At 38.3% G+C, this 14218-nt stretch overlaps 1 protein-coding gene across 1 annotated transcript; it reads left to right on the plus strand.

The window, feature by feature from the left end:
• The first annotated feature begins 8560 nt into the window (after window positions 1-8560).
• myl2b (myosin, light chain 2b, regulatory, cardiac, slow) lies at window positions 8561-13542 on the plus strand. Its single transcript, XM_042487686.1, has 7 exons — window positions 8561-8650; window positions 10682-10771; window positions 10885-10960; window positions 12720-12824; window positions 12912-12990; window positions 13060-13108; window positions 13199-13542. Exons 1-7 carry the CDS (start codon window positions 8648-8650, stop codon window positions 13301-13303), a joined length of 507 nt encoding a protein of 168 aa, XP_042343620.1. The 5' UTR covers window positions 8561-8647; the 3' UTR covers window positions 13304-13542.
• Window positions 13543-14218: the final 676 nt, after the last annotated feature.

A 14218-nucleotide genomic window follows, 5' to 3' on the forward strand; every position in this document is an offset into this window, starting at 1 on the left:
CTTGGGGGATATTGAGGAGATTTTTTTCAGCGGCTGCAATAAATATGTGGGCTGGATTCCCCCTCGTTAAACAACGTTTACGATCACCGGTCCCACTTTTAGAAAAAATAACCAACTGACTTAACACGAGACTCCGCCGATATGTTTGACAAGTCGACCAACATGTTTTTAGTGGGAGCGAGAAGCGAAAAAGTAGACGATATTTTTGGCGAACTGCCCGGGTCTTTGAAAAAGTAAAGAGCAAGTGTGTCCGTGCCTCCGTCCCCAACATTAACTGGACAATTGCACTTGATTTTGCTTTGGCAAAGTTATCAATACTGACGTAAAGCACGGGGTTGATCAATACCGTCTGGAAAAAGGGAAGGAGATGATGTGTAGATTAGTGGAGTTCAGGGAATTTAGCCAAGCCTACTTTTTTTTTTTTTTTTTTTTTTTACAGTGTTTATTACAGGAGCATACGGGACAGTCGCCTACAATTAGAGCAAGTGTTGGAAATTAAAATAGGCTGCATTATCGACACATGTAGTCCGACTATTATTAGAATGCCATTTAACATTAGTCCACATGTCGTTTTCTCATTGTGCAAATTAGATGAAAGATATCTGCATATTATATCCATATCTTAAAGGGAAGTTAACAAAAATGAACTGGAGCTATTTTGCAAAGTTCATTCTTTTAAATAATCTTTTTGCCTTTGTGTTAGGCATAAATTGAAATTATAAATATATTCTTTTGCGTTATTGTCAAAACCCATTTAATATAGCTCAACATTAATAAAAAAAAGACAAAATATAAGCCCCACTTTATAATATATTACATTTTATATTTAATATTTTTTCACTATATTCGGATTTTTGTGGATTCCTTTGCAAAAATCATCAAAGTCGGCCTCTATGTTGATCTGTTTTCTTTAATTGTGCATGCATTAATAGAAAATAATAAGCATGTATAGGTATCATGCATGATATTTAAGTCCATAAGCATATGCTTTAGGATTGGAACAAAAATTGTGTTTATGAAACTGCACTTTTTCTTAATCAGTTAATGACAGCGGTATTCTAAGCACATATAAAGTGTCACATGTTTGACTTTGTCAAACTTAATAAAGCTTGAGGGTCCTCTTTGTCTACTTAAAATAAGTCACTCTGGTCAGAGAGCACACATACATAGGCTGCTGTGGTGATACTGGTGCCAGGTGCTCCCCCTGCTGACACCACAGTGTTAGGAGCAAGGTGATGTGCAGATGAGCACTGTGTGATTTCCTCCATTAATTATTATACCATTATCACTGAGTGAAGGTGTCCGTCAAAACCTACCGTTAAGTCCACCTCCAGCGTGGTCATCATGCAGCAGCCTCAACAGTGTACAGTAGCTTCCAGCCAATATGAAAATCAGGTAGAAAACAATATCCTCATGGGTCATATTTTTAGCACTGCGGGGGACAATGACATATTCCTCTGCCATAGACAAACACCTGAGGGGAAAGAGAGACAAGATTATTAAAAGTTTTGCTTATTGCATTTTATTTATTGCTCCAGGGGTGAGGCTACAATGCAGGATTTAAATATAGAATAAGGAAGATGGTGATGTATGAGAAAACCAGAATCACAATACATAGGACAGCTTCTGATTTTTACAACTCACAAAATATAGACAAGAATATTAGACAATTTAAGAAATTATACACTTAGGAAATAATACATTTTCTGGTTGTTGAAATCTGTGTTAGGCTAGTTTTGAAGCATCCATCATCCAAAATAAGTGTTTATGCTCATTTAATGCTCATTTACATATAAGTAGATGATCTGGTCAATATTAGGGGTTGACTGATTATCGGCCTGGCCAATTATCATGGCCGATTTTTGGCATTTTGCTGATTATCTGTATCAGTGTTTTATTTTAATGATGGCCGACAGAATTAATTGATGAAAAAAGTGTGCTTATCACACTCGACCAACACCAGTGAAGATAGTCTGCAATACATGCAAAGGAAGTCTCAGCATGGCAGGAACTTTTACTTTGTAAAACCTCAGCGAGCAATTTTTATTTATTCATTTTTTATTTAAATTTTCACTGAACTTTATTTAAAAAAAGTTGCAGGGAGCTAGCTGCATATGATGTTGAAAGTTTCAGTTTTGATGAGACATTTGCTAAAGGCGAACAAAGTTTTGTGTTGAAGTTTGTGATATCCCAAATTCTAAATATTGACAGAAATATCTTAATTTTAATTGTAAATCCATATCGGTTCCAAATGTCGGTTTTTTTAGTTTCATTAAGTACCAATAATCAGTATCTGCCCTGACAAAAAACGCTATTAATCAGCCCCTAATCAATATATGCCAATATTTGTAATTCATTAGTTATCTCCTCAATAATAATAATATCAGACATTTTTCAACAAAAGGGTGAAAGGACAGGGTCAGCGAAGGGTTAAGAGTGACACCGGGCCAGGAAACATCAGTAAGAACCTACAGTGCATTTTTGACCTTTGTTACCATGCTCAATAGCACATTCTGCTCAGACTGAAAAACTTTCTTTCACCAGCAGATCAAGCAAAGTATTTGTAATCACAGACATTTTTAGAAGCCAGGTAGGAACACTGTGTTCTGGCTCAACAGGAATGTAGAGCGCCCAGGCTCTATGGGGACCCAGGTGGGACCTAAACCCACAATCTCCTCCTCCAGAGGCAGATGCTTTGTCTGCCGGGCCCCTGAATCCACATTCAGCCTTAATGAAAAATAGCTGAATCTCATGGCCTCAATCAGTTCTGTACTTCTGAATATAATCTTGACCTCACATTCACTGCTGTCATCAACAAAGCACAGCGGGCCTCTTCCAGGAACCTGGTCACCCCATTCAAATTAATACCTTATTCTGGAAAAGCTTAATCTAAAAAGTAATGCACGGTTACTTAAAATGAGGACTGTGCGCACAAAAGGGAAATTATCCAGGAGCAAGAAAATCATTGTTTTGATGAGGTCAGTGGATGAGGGATTTCAAATGACTGTGTTTCTGGGGAAGAATGGCAGAACATCTGTTTGAAAATGCTGACAGCGTGTTTAATGAAACGGCATATTGTTGATGAGTGATAGAAGCTTATTTGAGCTTGTTTGGGGATTTTATGGTGGTAAAAAGTACCACCTAAACTAGATTTCTATAAACAAATTATCCCATGATATCCTCATTTTCGCTACAAGTTTCCTAAAGCTACTATTAGCCCTCCAGTCTCTCGTTGTCCTAGAAGATATATATGGATTACTGAATGGGCCTACTGACAGAAATCTCACAATGTTAGCCCCCTCCCCCAGCCTTTTTACCTGCTAAATGTGACTAAATTAACTCAAAATACCCACAAAGAGACACAAAAAGACCACCGAGAAACTGCAAACAGACACAAATTACCAACTAAAGGGGCAAAACTACTACAAAAAGACACAAAACAACAAAGAGATACAGAGCAACTAAAAGAGACAAAAATGCCCACAAGAAGACACAAAATGACTGCAAGGATACACAGAAAAAGAATCACAAAACAAAAAACAACCAAAAGTAGGCACTAATGACAAATGACTACAAAGAGACATATGTCAACCACAAAGATACACAAAACAACTACAAGAGATACAAAGCAACCACAAAGAGACAAAAAACAACATAGAGGCCCAGTACAACCACAAGGAGCAACAAAATGACTGCAGAGACACAGAGCAACCACAAAGAGACACAAAATAACGACAAAGAGTCACAAAACAACCATAAAGAGACACAAAATAACTACAAAGAGTCACAAAACAACCATAAAGAGGAACAAAATGACCACAAAGAGACACAAAGCAACCACAAAGAGACACAAAGCAACCACAAAGAGACACAAAGCAAGTGTAAAAAGACACAAAAAACATAGATACAACGCAACTACATAGAGATACAAGACAACAAGGAGACAAAATGACTACAAAGAGATCCAAAGCAACCAAAAAGAGACACAGAACAACTAAAAAGATACACAGAGCAAACAAAGAGACACAAAACAACTGCAAACAGGTACATTCCCACAAATACAAAATGACTACAAAGAGACACAAAACAGCTACAAAGAGTTATAAACCACCCGAAAGGAGACACAAAATGTCTACAAAGAGACACAAAATGACTACAATGAGACACAAAGCAACCACAAGGAGAGACAAAACAACTACAAAGAGACACAACCCATCCACAAGGAGACTGGGGGAAAAAAACTATAAAGAAACACAAAGACAGACAGAGAGACAAAAAATGATAAAATATCATTGAAATATCCATGAAAAGACACAAAACAACAAAAAGTTGCACGACAACTACAGAGAGACCCAAAACAACATCAAAAAAGGATAGGAAAAGACAGAACAAAGTGTGTGGGGCCTGCTGTGTCATAACCAGCACATACATAGTGCTCTCTTAGACTCTGGTCATCAGTAGAGGTTTCTAAAAAAATGTGACAACATGTCGACAAATACAAAGACTTTAGCACCCCGACTCTGTCTGACTTGATACAGTTTCTTTACTTTGACTATGTGTAACCAATTTGTGCAATTGGTTACTTTTTCAGCAGTTACTACCGGGATTACCATAGCAACCTTTATTCGACCACGCAAGTGGGTCGGTTAAAACAAAATATAATGATGGCCTGCCAAACTGTGAGGTCTCCGCTTTGACTGAGCAGGTTCACGTGTGTTAACAGCATGATGGTGCAGTTCTGAGCAGGAGCAAACTCTAGAAACTGCAATTATATGCATTCCAGGAGTTTTTACAGAAATTTCCCCTCACCTGGCAAGGGTATTATTTACAATGACAGTCGAGAGCATGTACCTCTCCAGAAAGGCCGACACACTTGTTTGCATTTTCATCCGCAGCAGAGCTAAAAACGCTGTATGGTGTGTGGAGAATCATAGCCCAGTTTACAACACTGCCTTCCTTCTACACCTGCCTGAAACAATCAATACAAGGGCTTGCCTGTATTTACAAAGATAACTATGCATCTGCTCTTTGACTGCATTAAAATGAATTTTTTTGCTGGGTGGGAGATTAGTGAACCTTATGAAGGTTTATTAAAATATTCATTAGAAAATGTGATAATGTCTTGAAATTTTTATGAACAGAAATTAAAAGAAATTATATCATAACATAATGAAAATGCCTCATTTGGTGCATGATGCAGTTTAATTCCTCCCCAAGTGATTTTATTGGAGCTAAAACTACAATAGGCTACATTATGAATACACATACAGATGAGAATGTATTTAAAACCAGATGGGACAGCAAAAGCACAGAAGAAACAACAGTGAGTTGATTCAGTGCTGCTGAGAATGAGTCAGGATCACATTTCTGTGGTAGTTCGGATGCTGAATGCTGTGGGCTGCTAGCACTACCCACTGGACAAGATAGGTAAGTGAATGGTCAAAGAAATAAAAAATCTGCAGTGTGTGGGAAAAAATGAGCTCCACTCCATGTCCACTCTGATTTGTAGTAGGGCATTAGTATAAAATAGCATGAAATGTTAATACTCAAGTTCAGCTAATGTATTATATTCCACTAATACCTATTTTACAACTCCTGTCAAAATGTTTTCAATAGCAGATGTGACGTTTTTTACTCAGTACTTATGCTAATAACTAACAACTTCTCATATCTTAATATCATAATTCAAAATTATTCTGGAAATTAAAAAAAGGTTTAAGGTACACACTAATGTTTCAGTGGACATGTAGGCTACTATAAACGTAAATAATATGCCAGAGCGCATTAACAAGCCCCCAGAAACATCCATTTCAATTATTACAAAACTGTCATAAAACTGCCAACCAACCTGATTTTCAGACCATCCTAAATTTAGGTCTGTTCTCAAACTAATGCCACATAGTTCAACATGACTTATTAGTCACGTTCGGCCCTGCTCTTAAGGCTACGTTTTTCCTTTTATGTCATTTATTCAGTCATTTTTGTGTTTTACATTTTGTTACTCAGCTCATTTTTTCCTTGTTGTCGCCTTCACCGTCTGCCTTTGAGTGTTTTCCCACCTTTGTGATTGTTTGACCCACCCTGATTGGTTCCCTCATGCTGTCACCTGTCCTCCAGTAACACCCTCCTCCCCCTGTGTGTATGGTCAGTGTGTGTTTTTTTAAGTTTTGGGCTGTCCTCTCTCATTCCTTGTATCCAGCGTTAACTCTAGTTCCTCATGTTCAGTGTCTTCTGGTGTTTCTTGCTGTGATAGAATTTTTTGGATTTACTTCTGCCTCAGTTGTAAGTTGATATTCTCAAAACACTGAACTCATACTGGCTCTCCAAGTTGTTAAGGTTTTCTGAAGAAATAAGTCATAGAAATAGCCTACCATTTGTGACACACTTTTTTAAAAATAAAATACTGTGCTTTGAAGAATAATTTCTCAAATCAAAATATCAAAACTGTTAATATTACATCTAACTCCTACTTGTCTAAGTTGAATACGGGATCATGCTTGGCTTTCAAACTAGTTGTGATGTCACAAAAACTCCTGCTCATATGTTCACATAATAAACTGAAATGTAAGGTGAGCACAGAGAAACTTTCCCCCTTCAGCAGATAGATATGAGAACCGCCTTCCAGTGTCAAACTCTGCACACATACATCATTCTGCACAGTGAAGCTCAAACATCCAAGTAAAGTTATTATTATTTATAACACATAGCTATCCAACTGAGAGGGGACATAAAGTGTTCACTGTGTGATGTTTGAAGCTTGTTTGGAATAATCCATAAAACCCTACACAACAAATACATTATTCACAAAGTAATAGGTTAATATTTGGGATCTGACATAGTTACCATCATTTGTTTCATGACTTTCCCGTTAAATTCCACTTAACTTGCCTTCTATTATCACAAAGACAGTTGTGTTTTTTGTGTTAAACATGTCTACTAACTGGTTAAGGACCAGAGATGGGGAGTATCCAATAACATGCATTAAAATATGTATTTAATAACCTCTGAGTATTTTGTAATATGTTTTGCTGGACAGAAAAATAAGATGTATTTTGTTAAAAAAAAAAAAAAAAAAAAAAGCTTGTGTCTGTGTATTTTAAACACTTAAAAATACATTAATTTTTAATGTGACATTTTACTGTCAAAGACACATTTGAAAAAAAATAACTGCAGGCCTACAACAATTAGCCCAATCAGTCTTTGGTTAAATGCATGTGAATAAGGTCCAGCAACGCACTTATTGTGGACTACGGTATTTCATTTGTGTTACAAATGTACACAAAGGAAAGTCATGTTTTTTAGTTTGTTGGTATTGAGGGATGCTTTCGCTTCAACTAGTTTCTGCTGTATCATACTCTGCTGTAATGATACTGCTTTGTGTCTTTTGCTCTTGTGAAACTGGTTACTTGTTTTAGAAGATCTCAGAAATGAATCAACATCTGAAACATCTGCTTTGACTGACAAGAACCACCAAGCATGCACCCCTGAATTTGACGCTTCCAACCTCAAAGATATCCTGATTGGCCACTTTGAATCCATGATGTTAGCTGAGCTCATCTTTTCAGAGATTAACATTAAGGCTACTAAAGGCCTTAATAATAATAATGATGATAATAATAATAATAATAATAATAATAATAATAACTGCTATTGAAAAGGGGGAAATAAAAGGGGAAAGAAATTGAAATAATTTATAATCATTATAAATTTTCATATTTTTATATTTTTATAATTATTATTTTAAAACATGTTATTATTTTCTAGCAGTAGTAGTTGTAGTAGTAGTATAGCTTGGATTTATGTAGTGATTTGATGAGACCCAAAAACACTTTACATATTCAACAGCAATAAAAAAAAGTACAAAACTGAAAAAGTAACGAAAAGTTGCATGTTTGCTGAGATTGTATTTTAATTGAACCCCTTTTTTCTCATACCAGTTTTTTTTATTTTGATACATTTAATGGGCAAGTATTTGTAATGAACAAGATAGTTTTTGATGTATTTGTACCCATCTCTGTTGAACCGACACAAAGCAAAGCTCTGCGGCTGAGTGTGACATTGTCTAAACTAGTTCAGTTTCATAAATAGATCACTATCCAACATTGTAAGAGGACAACAACATTGTTTATGAAACACATCATATGAATAATGTTTTCCACAGCGCGGCATGCTGTTTATGATCCAGTCTTATTGGGGCTCAGAACTCTTTAGCCAACAGTTCCGTTTATCGTGCTACCAAGAAACAGCTCTAATCACAGCATGGTTTGGTTCCCCGCGGAGCACTAACAGGACAGCTGGGTGATGGATCCCATCAAGTGCAACTGTCAGTGTCAAACAACTGTCCTTCATGAGCCAAAGCTATGTCCTGTTGTTATTCCTGGGCCTCAGTAATGGGGTATGAGTGTTTGGCTATTATCCCTAAATCTCATGAACTCTGACAATGGAGGGTGGTGGTGGTGGTCGAGAGGGGAATAGTCTTCTTTACCTGGGTCTCTGACTAAACAAGGCATGGAGTATTTATAACCCATAAGCATGTGCCATTATGTAGGGGAGCGGGGTCAGTATATCTAGCCCTTGTTTTGTGTGTCGCTCCCTCATAAAGCAGCAAGGATACTGCGTGGTCCTCCTCATCAGCTACTGCTGAAATATGGTGAGTGGACACACACTTTATAGTCATTGCATTTAATCTTGTTTAAAGTACCGCCAGACTGGAGAGATATTCTGTTACTGCTGCATGTGTTTATATAGTATGTGATATAAATGTATGATACGCTGTCATGGCATGTTTTGATGAATTATACATCTTGCTCTCCTCTAACCAGTGATAATGAATCAATATAGTCCATGCCAATATGCTTATGGATACTGAATACAGATCAACAAACAAAAAAAATCATTAATAGGACAGCACTCTGGTCGTCCTATTGATGATTTATTGATTATTTTTGTCTACTCGCAATGCTGAAATCAAATAAAAATGAAATGAATTGATAATTGTAGCATGGAGAAAAGAACAGGAGAAGGAACAGGAGATAACAGAAAACACAGGAAAGAGAGAAGACAAGGGAACAATAGAGGAAAAGAATGGAGAGAGGGCAGAAAAAGTAGAGCAGAAGAGAAAAGAGACGAGATAGTAGAAGAGAAAAGAGGAGACTAGGAGGGGAGAGGAGAAAAAGGAGAGAGGGAAAAAAGAGGAGAGCAAAGAGAGGGGAGTAGATGAGAGGAGAAAAGCAACGAGGACAAAAGAGTGAAGGGAATATGTGGGGTTGAAAGAGGAGGAGAGGAAACATTAGATGGGGAGAGGGAAAGAAGGAAAGGAGAGGAATAAAAGGGGGAAGGAGATAAGAAGAAAAGAGCAGAGGAGAAAAGTAGAGGAGAGGAAAAAGAAACAGGAAATGGGAGAGAAAGAGGAGAAGAAGAGGAGACATTAGAAGGGGAGGGGAGAAAAGAGGGGAAGAGGAGAGGAAATGGGGAGATGAGAGGAAAGGAGAAGAAAAGACAGGAGAGGGAAGGAGAGAAGGAGAGGGAAGGAGAGAAGGAAAGGACAGGAAAAAAGAGTGGAAAAAAGGGGGGGGCATTAGATGGAGAAATGGGAAAAGAGAGGAGAGGGAACGGGGGAAAGGAGATGAGAGAAAAGAGGAGGAACATCAGAAGGGGAGAGGAGAAATGAGAGAGGAGGGGAAATAAGGAGATGAGAGTGAAAAAAGAGAGAAAAGTAAAGGAGCAGAAATAAAGATATTGAATGGGGGGGGGGGGGGGGGAAAAAAAGATGTGTGGAAATAGGGAGAGAGGACAGGAGAAGGGAGAAAGGAGGAGACAATTAGAATAGGAGAGGAGAAAAGGAGGAGATGAAAAATGAGAAGAAATGGAAAGGAGAGGAAATGAGGAGAGATGAGAAAAGAGTAGGAGATGATAAAAAAGTAGAGAGGAGCAACAGGTAGATGCAACAAACAGGAAAATGTAATGTATCATTTTGATGAAGTTTGTGTTGATCTGCACCGGGCAACATCAACAAACAGCAACTTCTGCATCCCATCCAATGACTGCATGAATCCTCTTAAAACAAAATAAAGAAATAAATGAAGCTGAGCGCCAGAGGTCCCGTCCATGAGATACACAAGTGCTCGAGAGCTAATCCACAACAGGGGTTAGACAGCAGCTGTCGGGAGGCCCGCGAATCCAAGCAATATGATGTCATCGCGCCGCATCCCCTTTACACTGTTTTTCACAGTTCCTTGGCAGTCATGTAAATAGCTCGACATAATCCTCGCCTCCCAGGGATTTCTGATCAAACAGGGCTCAGTGTACCCTCCTGTCATCACCCGGGCCCTATAGAATAATCCCTCGTGTGATCCTGGGACTGTGGGAGTGCGGGCAGCGGACCACACCCTCCCCAGGCTTAGTCTGCATTCTCACTAAATTGGAGGCTTGAGTAAATATTTCCATAACAAACTGACAGTGTTTGTAATCCGTCCTAATGAAATGCGTGCCCCGGTATAAACCTTGCCTGTTGTGCAATTAATGCCCCCCACACTCGGTAAGTTTGCTGATCATCGGCTCGTTATCATAAGCGCATGTGTCACAGTGAAACCGATAATGAGTGAAGCTGAAGCGGAGAGCCAGGTGATGATGGTGCCATTAGTATTGGATCTAATTAGAGTGTCATTGTCAAACCCCGCAGGCACCCAAGAAAGCAAAGAAGAGAGCGGAGGGAGCCAGCTCCAATGTGTTCTCCATGTTTGAACAGGCCCAGATCCAGGAGTTCAAAGAAGTCAGTGCTCTGCCAAAATGTTTTCTTTCCCATTGAGTTTGAGCAGTTTACTCTGTGGCGAGTGCTTACTGTGCAGACTGGAGACACAGCATGTAACAATCAAACTTCCACAGGCTTTCACCATCATGGACCAAAACAGAGACGGTTTCATTGACAAGAACGACCTGAGAGACACTTTTGCAGCTTTAGGTAGGCCATCCTGTGTGTGTTTATTTACGTGTGTATGTCTCTTTTGTGTTGTGAGAGTTTCACATTGTCAGATTTCACAGAAGTGTATCTAGTTGTAAACCTTGTTAGGGCTGAAGCAACTGGATTGGCAGAAAACTCTTATCTTAAGAAATGTTTCAAAAATGCCAAACATCTGTTTCCTGTTTTTCTTTTGTCTTATGTAATGGAAATGGAATATTGTTGTTTCTGGACTGATGCTCAGACAAAACACATCTGAATATATGTCACCTGAGATTTATGGGATATTATGATAAGCATTTTTCACTTTTTTCTAATATTTTATTGACCAAACGCAGCGACAGAGCTTATACGTGTCATATGTGCTCCCCCACTCCCCTTTTTGGAAAAAATAAATAAATAAAATTGACATAGAGGAAAAATACTCCATAACCACTTACGGTTAGTTAGTGGTAGCAGTACCACTTCTAGTCCTGGCAATGCAGTTCACCTTAAAAGGTCTCATATTGTAAAAAGTCTGATTTGCATTTCTTTTATGATACAAAGCAGGTCTGGCTGCTACATAAACACTGAAAGTATCAAAACACTCAATCCAAAATGCACACGCGCCTTATTAAGAAACTGTGCCTTTTAAATGAACCATCAGGACTTCCATTAAATTGGGATGTCAAAGTACCAACACATTCTTATCCCAAATTGTCACAGTGGACTTCCCCATGTATTTATTACATTTTAGATTTTCTTCTGCATCTGGTGTTTATGTTTCGGGATGCAGCTCCTGTTATGTCAAATACACATGGTGGATAACACTGCACGTGATTATGTTTAAGCAACAATAGGACATGGCAACCAACGCTGGGATGTCAACAAATGCAAATGCTGGCAACTACGCCTGTCTAACCGTCCGCTGGTGTATAACAACGTGACCACTTCTGTCCAGCCACATTCTCACATGGCACTCGCCAGCGGCTTTTAATGCACACATGAAAGGTGCCTTTTAGCGTTGCAGTCTTCTGCTAAAAGCACTATCAAAGCTGCGCTGTTTTATGCGTTTGGATTGCGAGGGCGCTGCAAGTACATTGCATAAAGGTAGAAACTGGTGCTACAGTACTGTTACAGTCATTTCCTGGCTGCAGAGATGCCAAGAGCACAAATGTGGAGGACCTGACAACCCTGACCAATCAGAACACAGGAGGCTGAATGAGATGGGCGCTAAAATGGCCTGTTTCAGACAGAGGGCGAATACAGGTATCTTCAAGCAGACAGTACGAGAAAAATAATTTGCTTTTTTAGCATTAAAGCATGTAAAAATGTTCTATTAGAAACCAAAAATAAAAAATATGAATCTGAAAATGAACCCAATATAGGACCTTTAATGTGTTCAGCAGTGAGTAGTTAACACAGTCAGAACACGCCGGAGCATTGATGGTATGGAGGAATGGAGTTCATATGGAAAACATTAGAGTGAGAGAAAATGAAAAGGCAAAAGCCATTTGAGGAGCACTACAAAAAAAGATGTATTTTGCAAATTTGAACATACCGTATTCTTTTATTGCTATTATCCTTGTTTGTTAAAATCCTAATATGTGCTGTTTTTCATCATTTCTTTCTCTTGTTTGCTATAAAAACACAATCTGCTGGGTCCAGCACTGGCCGAATGCTTCATCGACCAATTGAGAAAATGATAGATTGATCGATAATGTAAATAATCGTTAGCTGCTGCTTTAAACCCGACTCCACTTTATCTGCCATCCTTCTCTAGGCCGTTTAAATGTCAAGCAAGAAGAGATTGATGAGATGCTGAAGGAGGCCCCAGGACCGATTAATTTCACCGTCTTTCTCACCATGTTTGGAGAGAAACTAAAAGGTGGGGGGAAGTCCATGATAATGCTTGTAAACAGATGTTACCTTTGTTGTAGTTTTTCACCACAGAGCTGCTACTGTTCGTCTTCAGGTGCTGATGCGGAGGAGACCATCCTCAACGCTTTCAAAGTGTTTGATCCTGAGGGGAAAGGAACATTAAGAAAAGACTTGTGAGTAACAAATTGTGGTTGAATGAGGTAAACGTCCAGTCTGCTCATCATCGTTGTTTGTCTCTACAGTGTTACAGAGATGCTGACGACCCAGGCGGACAGGTTCTCCCCCGAAGAGGTTAGAGTTCCACCTCAAACAGTATTAGAGTTTTGATGAAAGATATTCTTCACTTAATAATAGACCTTTGTTAAAACTTTGTGCCCATAGATGGAACAGATGTTTAAAGCATTTCCACCAGATGTTGCAGGAAACCTGGACTACAAGAACCTGGTCTACATCATCACACACGGTGAAGAGAAAGACCAAGAGTAGATGATGTCACCTGGACTTTGAAACCAATGTTTGTGCCAAATATCACACATACTAGAAATGTAAAGTAAAAATAAACAACATAACTTTTCATATTTTACATTCATTCATATGAATTATACTGTTTTGCATTAACGTTTTAAGTATTTTTTAGTTATAGTGTGTATATATATATATATATATATTATTACATTATGTACATGTACTCCATTATGATATATAAAATTAAACGTTTATGTGACCACATGTTTTGACAGTGAAATATTTTTGATGAAAGAATAGAGAAGTGAAGGTTTATGTCACTGCTGGTAACCGGAGGAGACATTTTCAAACATTCACTCATTCATATTTAATCACAATCATATTGTTTTGAAGCTGTGGGATATTTTCAGGGTCACAAGGTTAAATATGTAGGCCTGGAAGGATGTTAGTTATTCCCATGAATAAAAACAACAATTACTCTTTTCCATTTTGCTCCAGGGAAACAGATTTGTGTGCAGCTTTATTTCATTTAGTTGCAACAGGAAAAAAAGAGGCTGTTTCAGTAGTGATATTTAATTAGCTGTAAATGGTCATTTGAGATTCGGTCTAGTGTTGATTGTGCAGCAGTAGGATATGTAAGAGTTTAAAAAAAACCATTATGAAAGATATGTGTGCTCTGTGAAAAGGTCTATCAGCCAAAGGGAGTGGTTCCCCCATTAACCAGCAACTGCAATAATGCTACACTAAGCTAAGAGTGTAGCATGATAAAGACAATACAGTATGTGTTTAGGGAGGAACTATTTCCTTCTTAACCCTTAAAACATGCATTCATATGTTTCCTGTGCTGCATTCAGGCACCTTTCACAAGTTTCACAAATTTAATTGTCTGAACCTGGAACAAATTAGTGAGATTTCTTACAAAAATGTGGGAAAAAC

The sequence above is a fragment of the Plectropomus leopardus genome, chromosome 6 (assembly GCF_008729295.1).
Source record: "Plectropomus leopardus isolate mb chromosome 6, YSFRI_Pleo_2.0, whole genome shotgun sequence".
Lineage (NCBI taxonomy): Eukaryota > Metazoa > Chordata > Actinopteri > Perciformes > Serranidae > Plectropomus > Plectropomus leopardus.

Excerpts from the sequence above, each read along its gene's own strand:
- myl2b (XM_042487686.1), top strand. Across the intron at positions 10,772-10,884 it reads AGATCCAGGAGTTCAAAGAA|GCTTTCACCATCATGGACCA; the intron begins GTCAGTGCTCTG and ends AAACTTCCACAG. Across the intron at positions 10,961-12,719 it reads AGACACTTTTGCAGCTTTAG|GCCGTTTAAATGTCAAGCAA; the intron begins GTAGGCCATCCT and ends ATCCTTCTCTAG.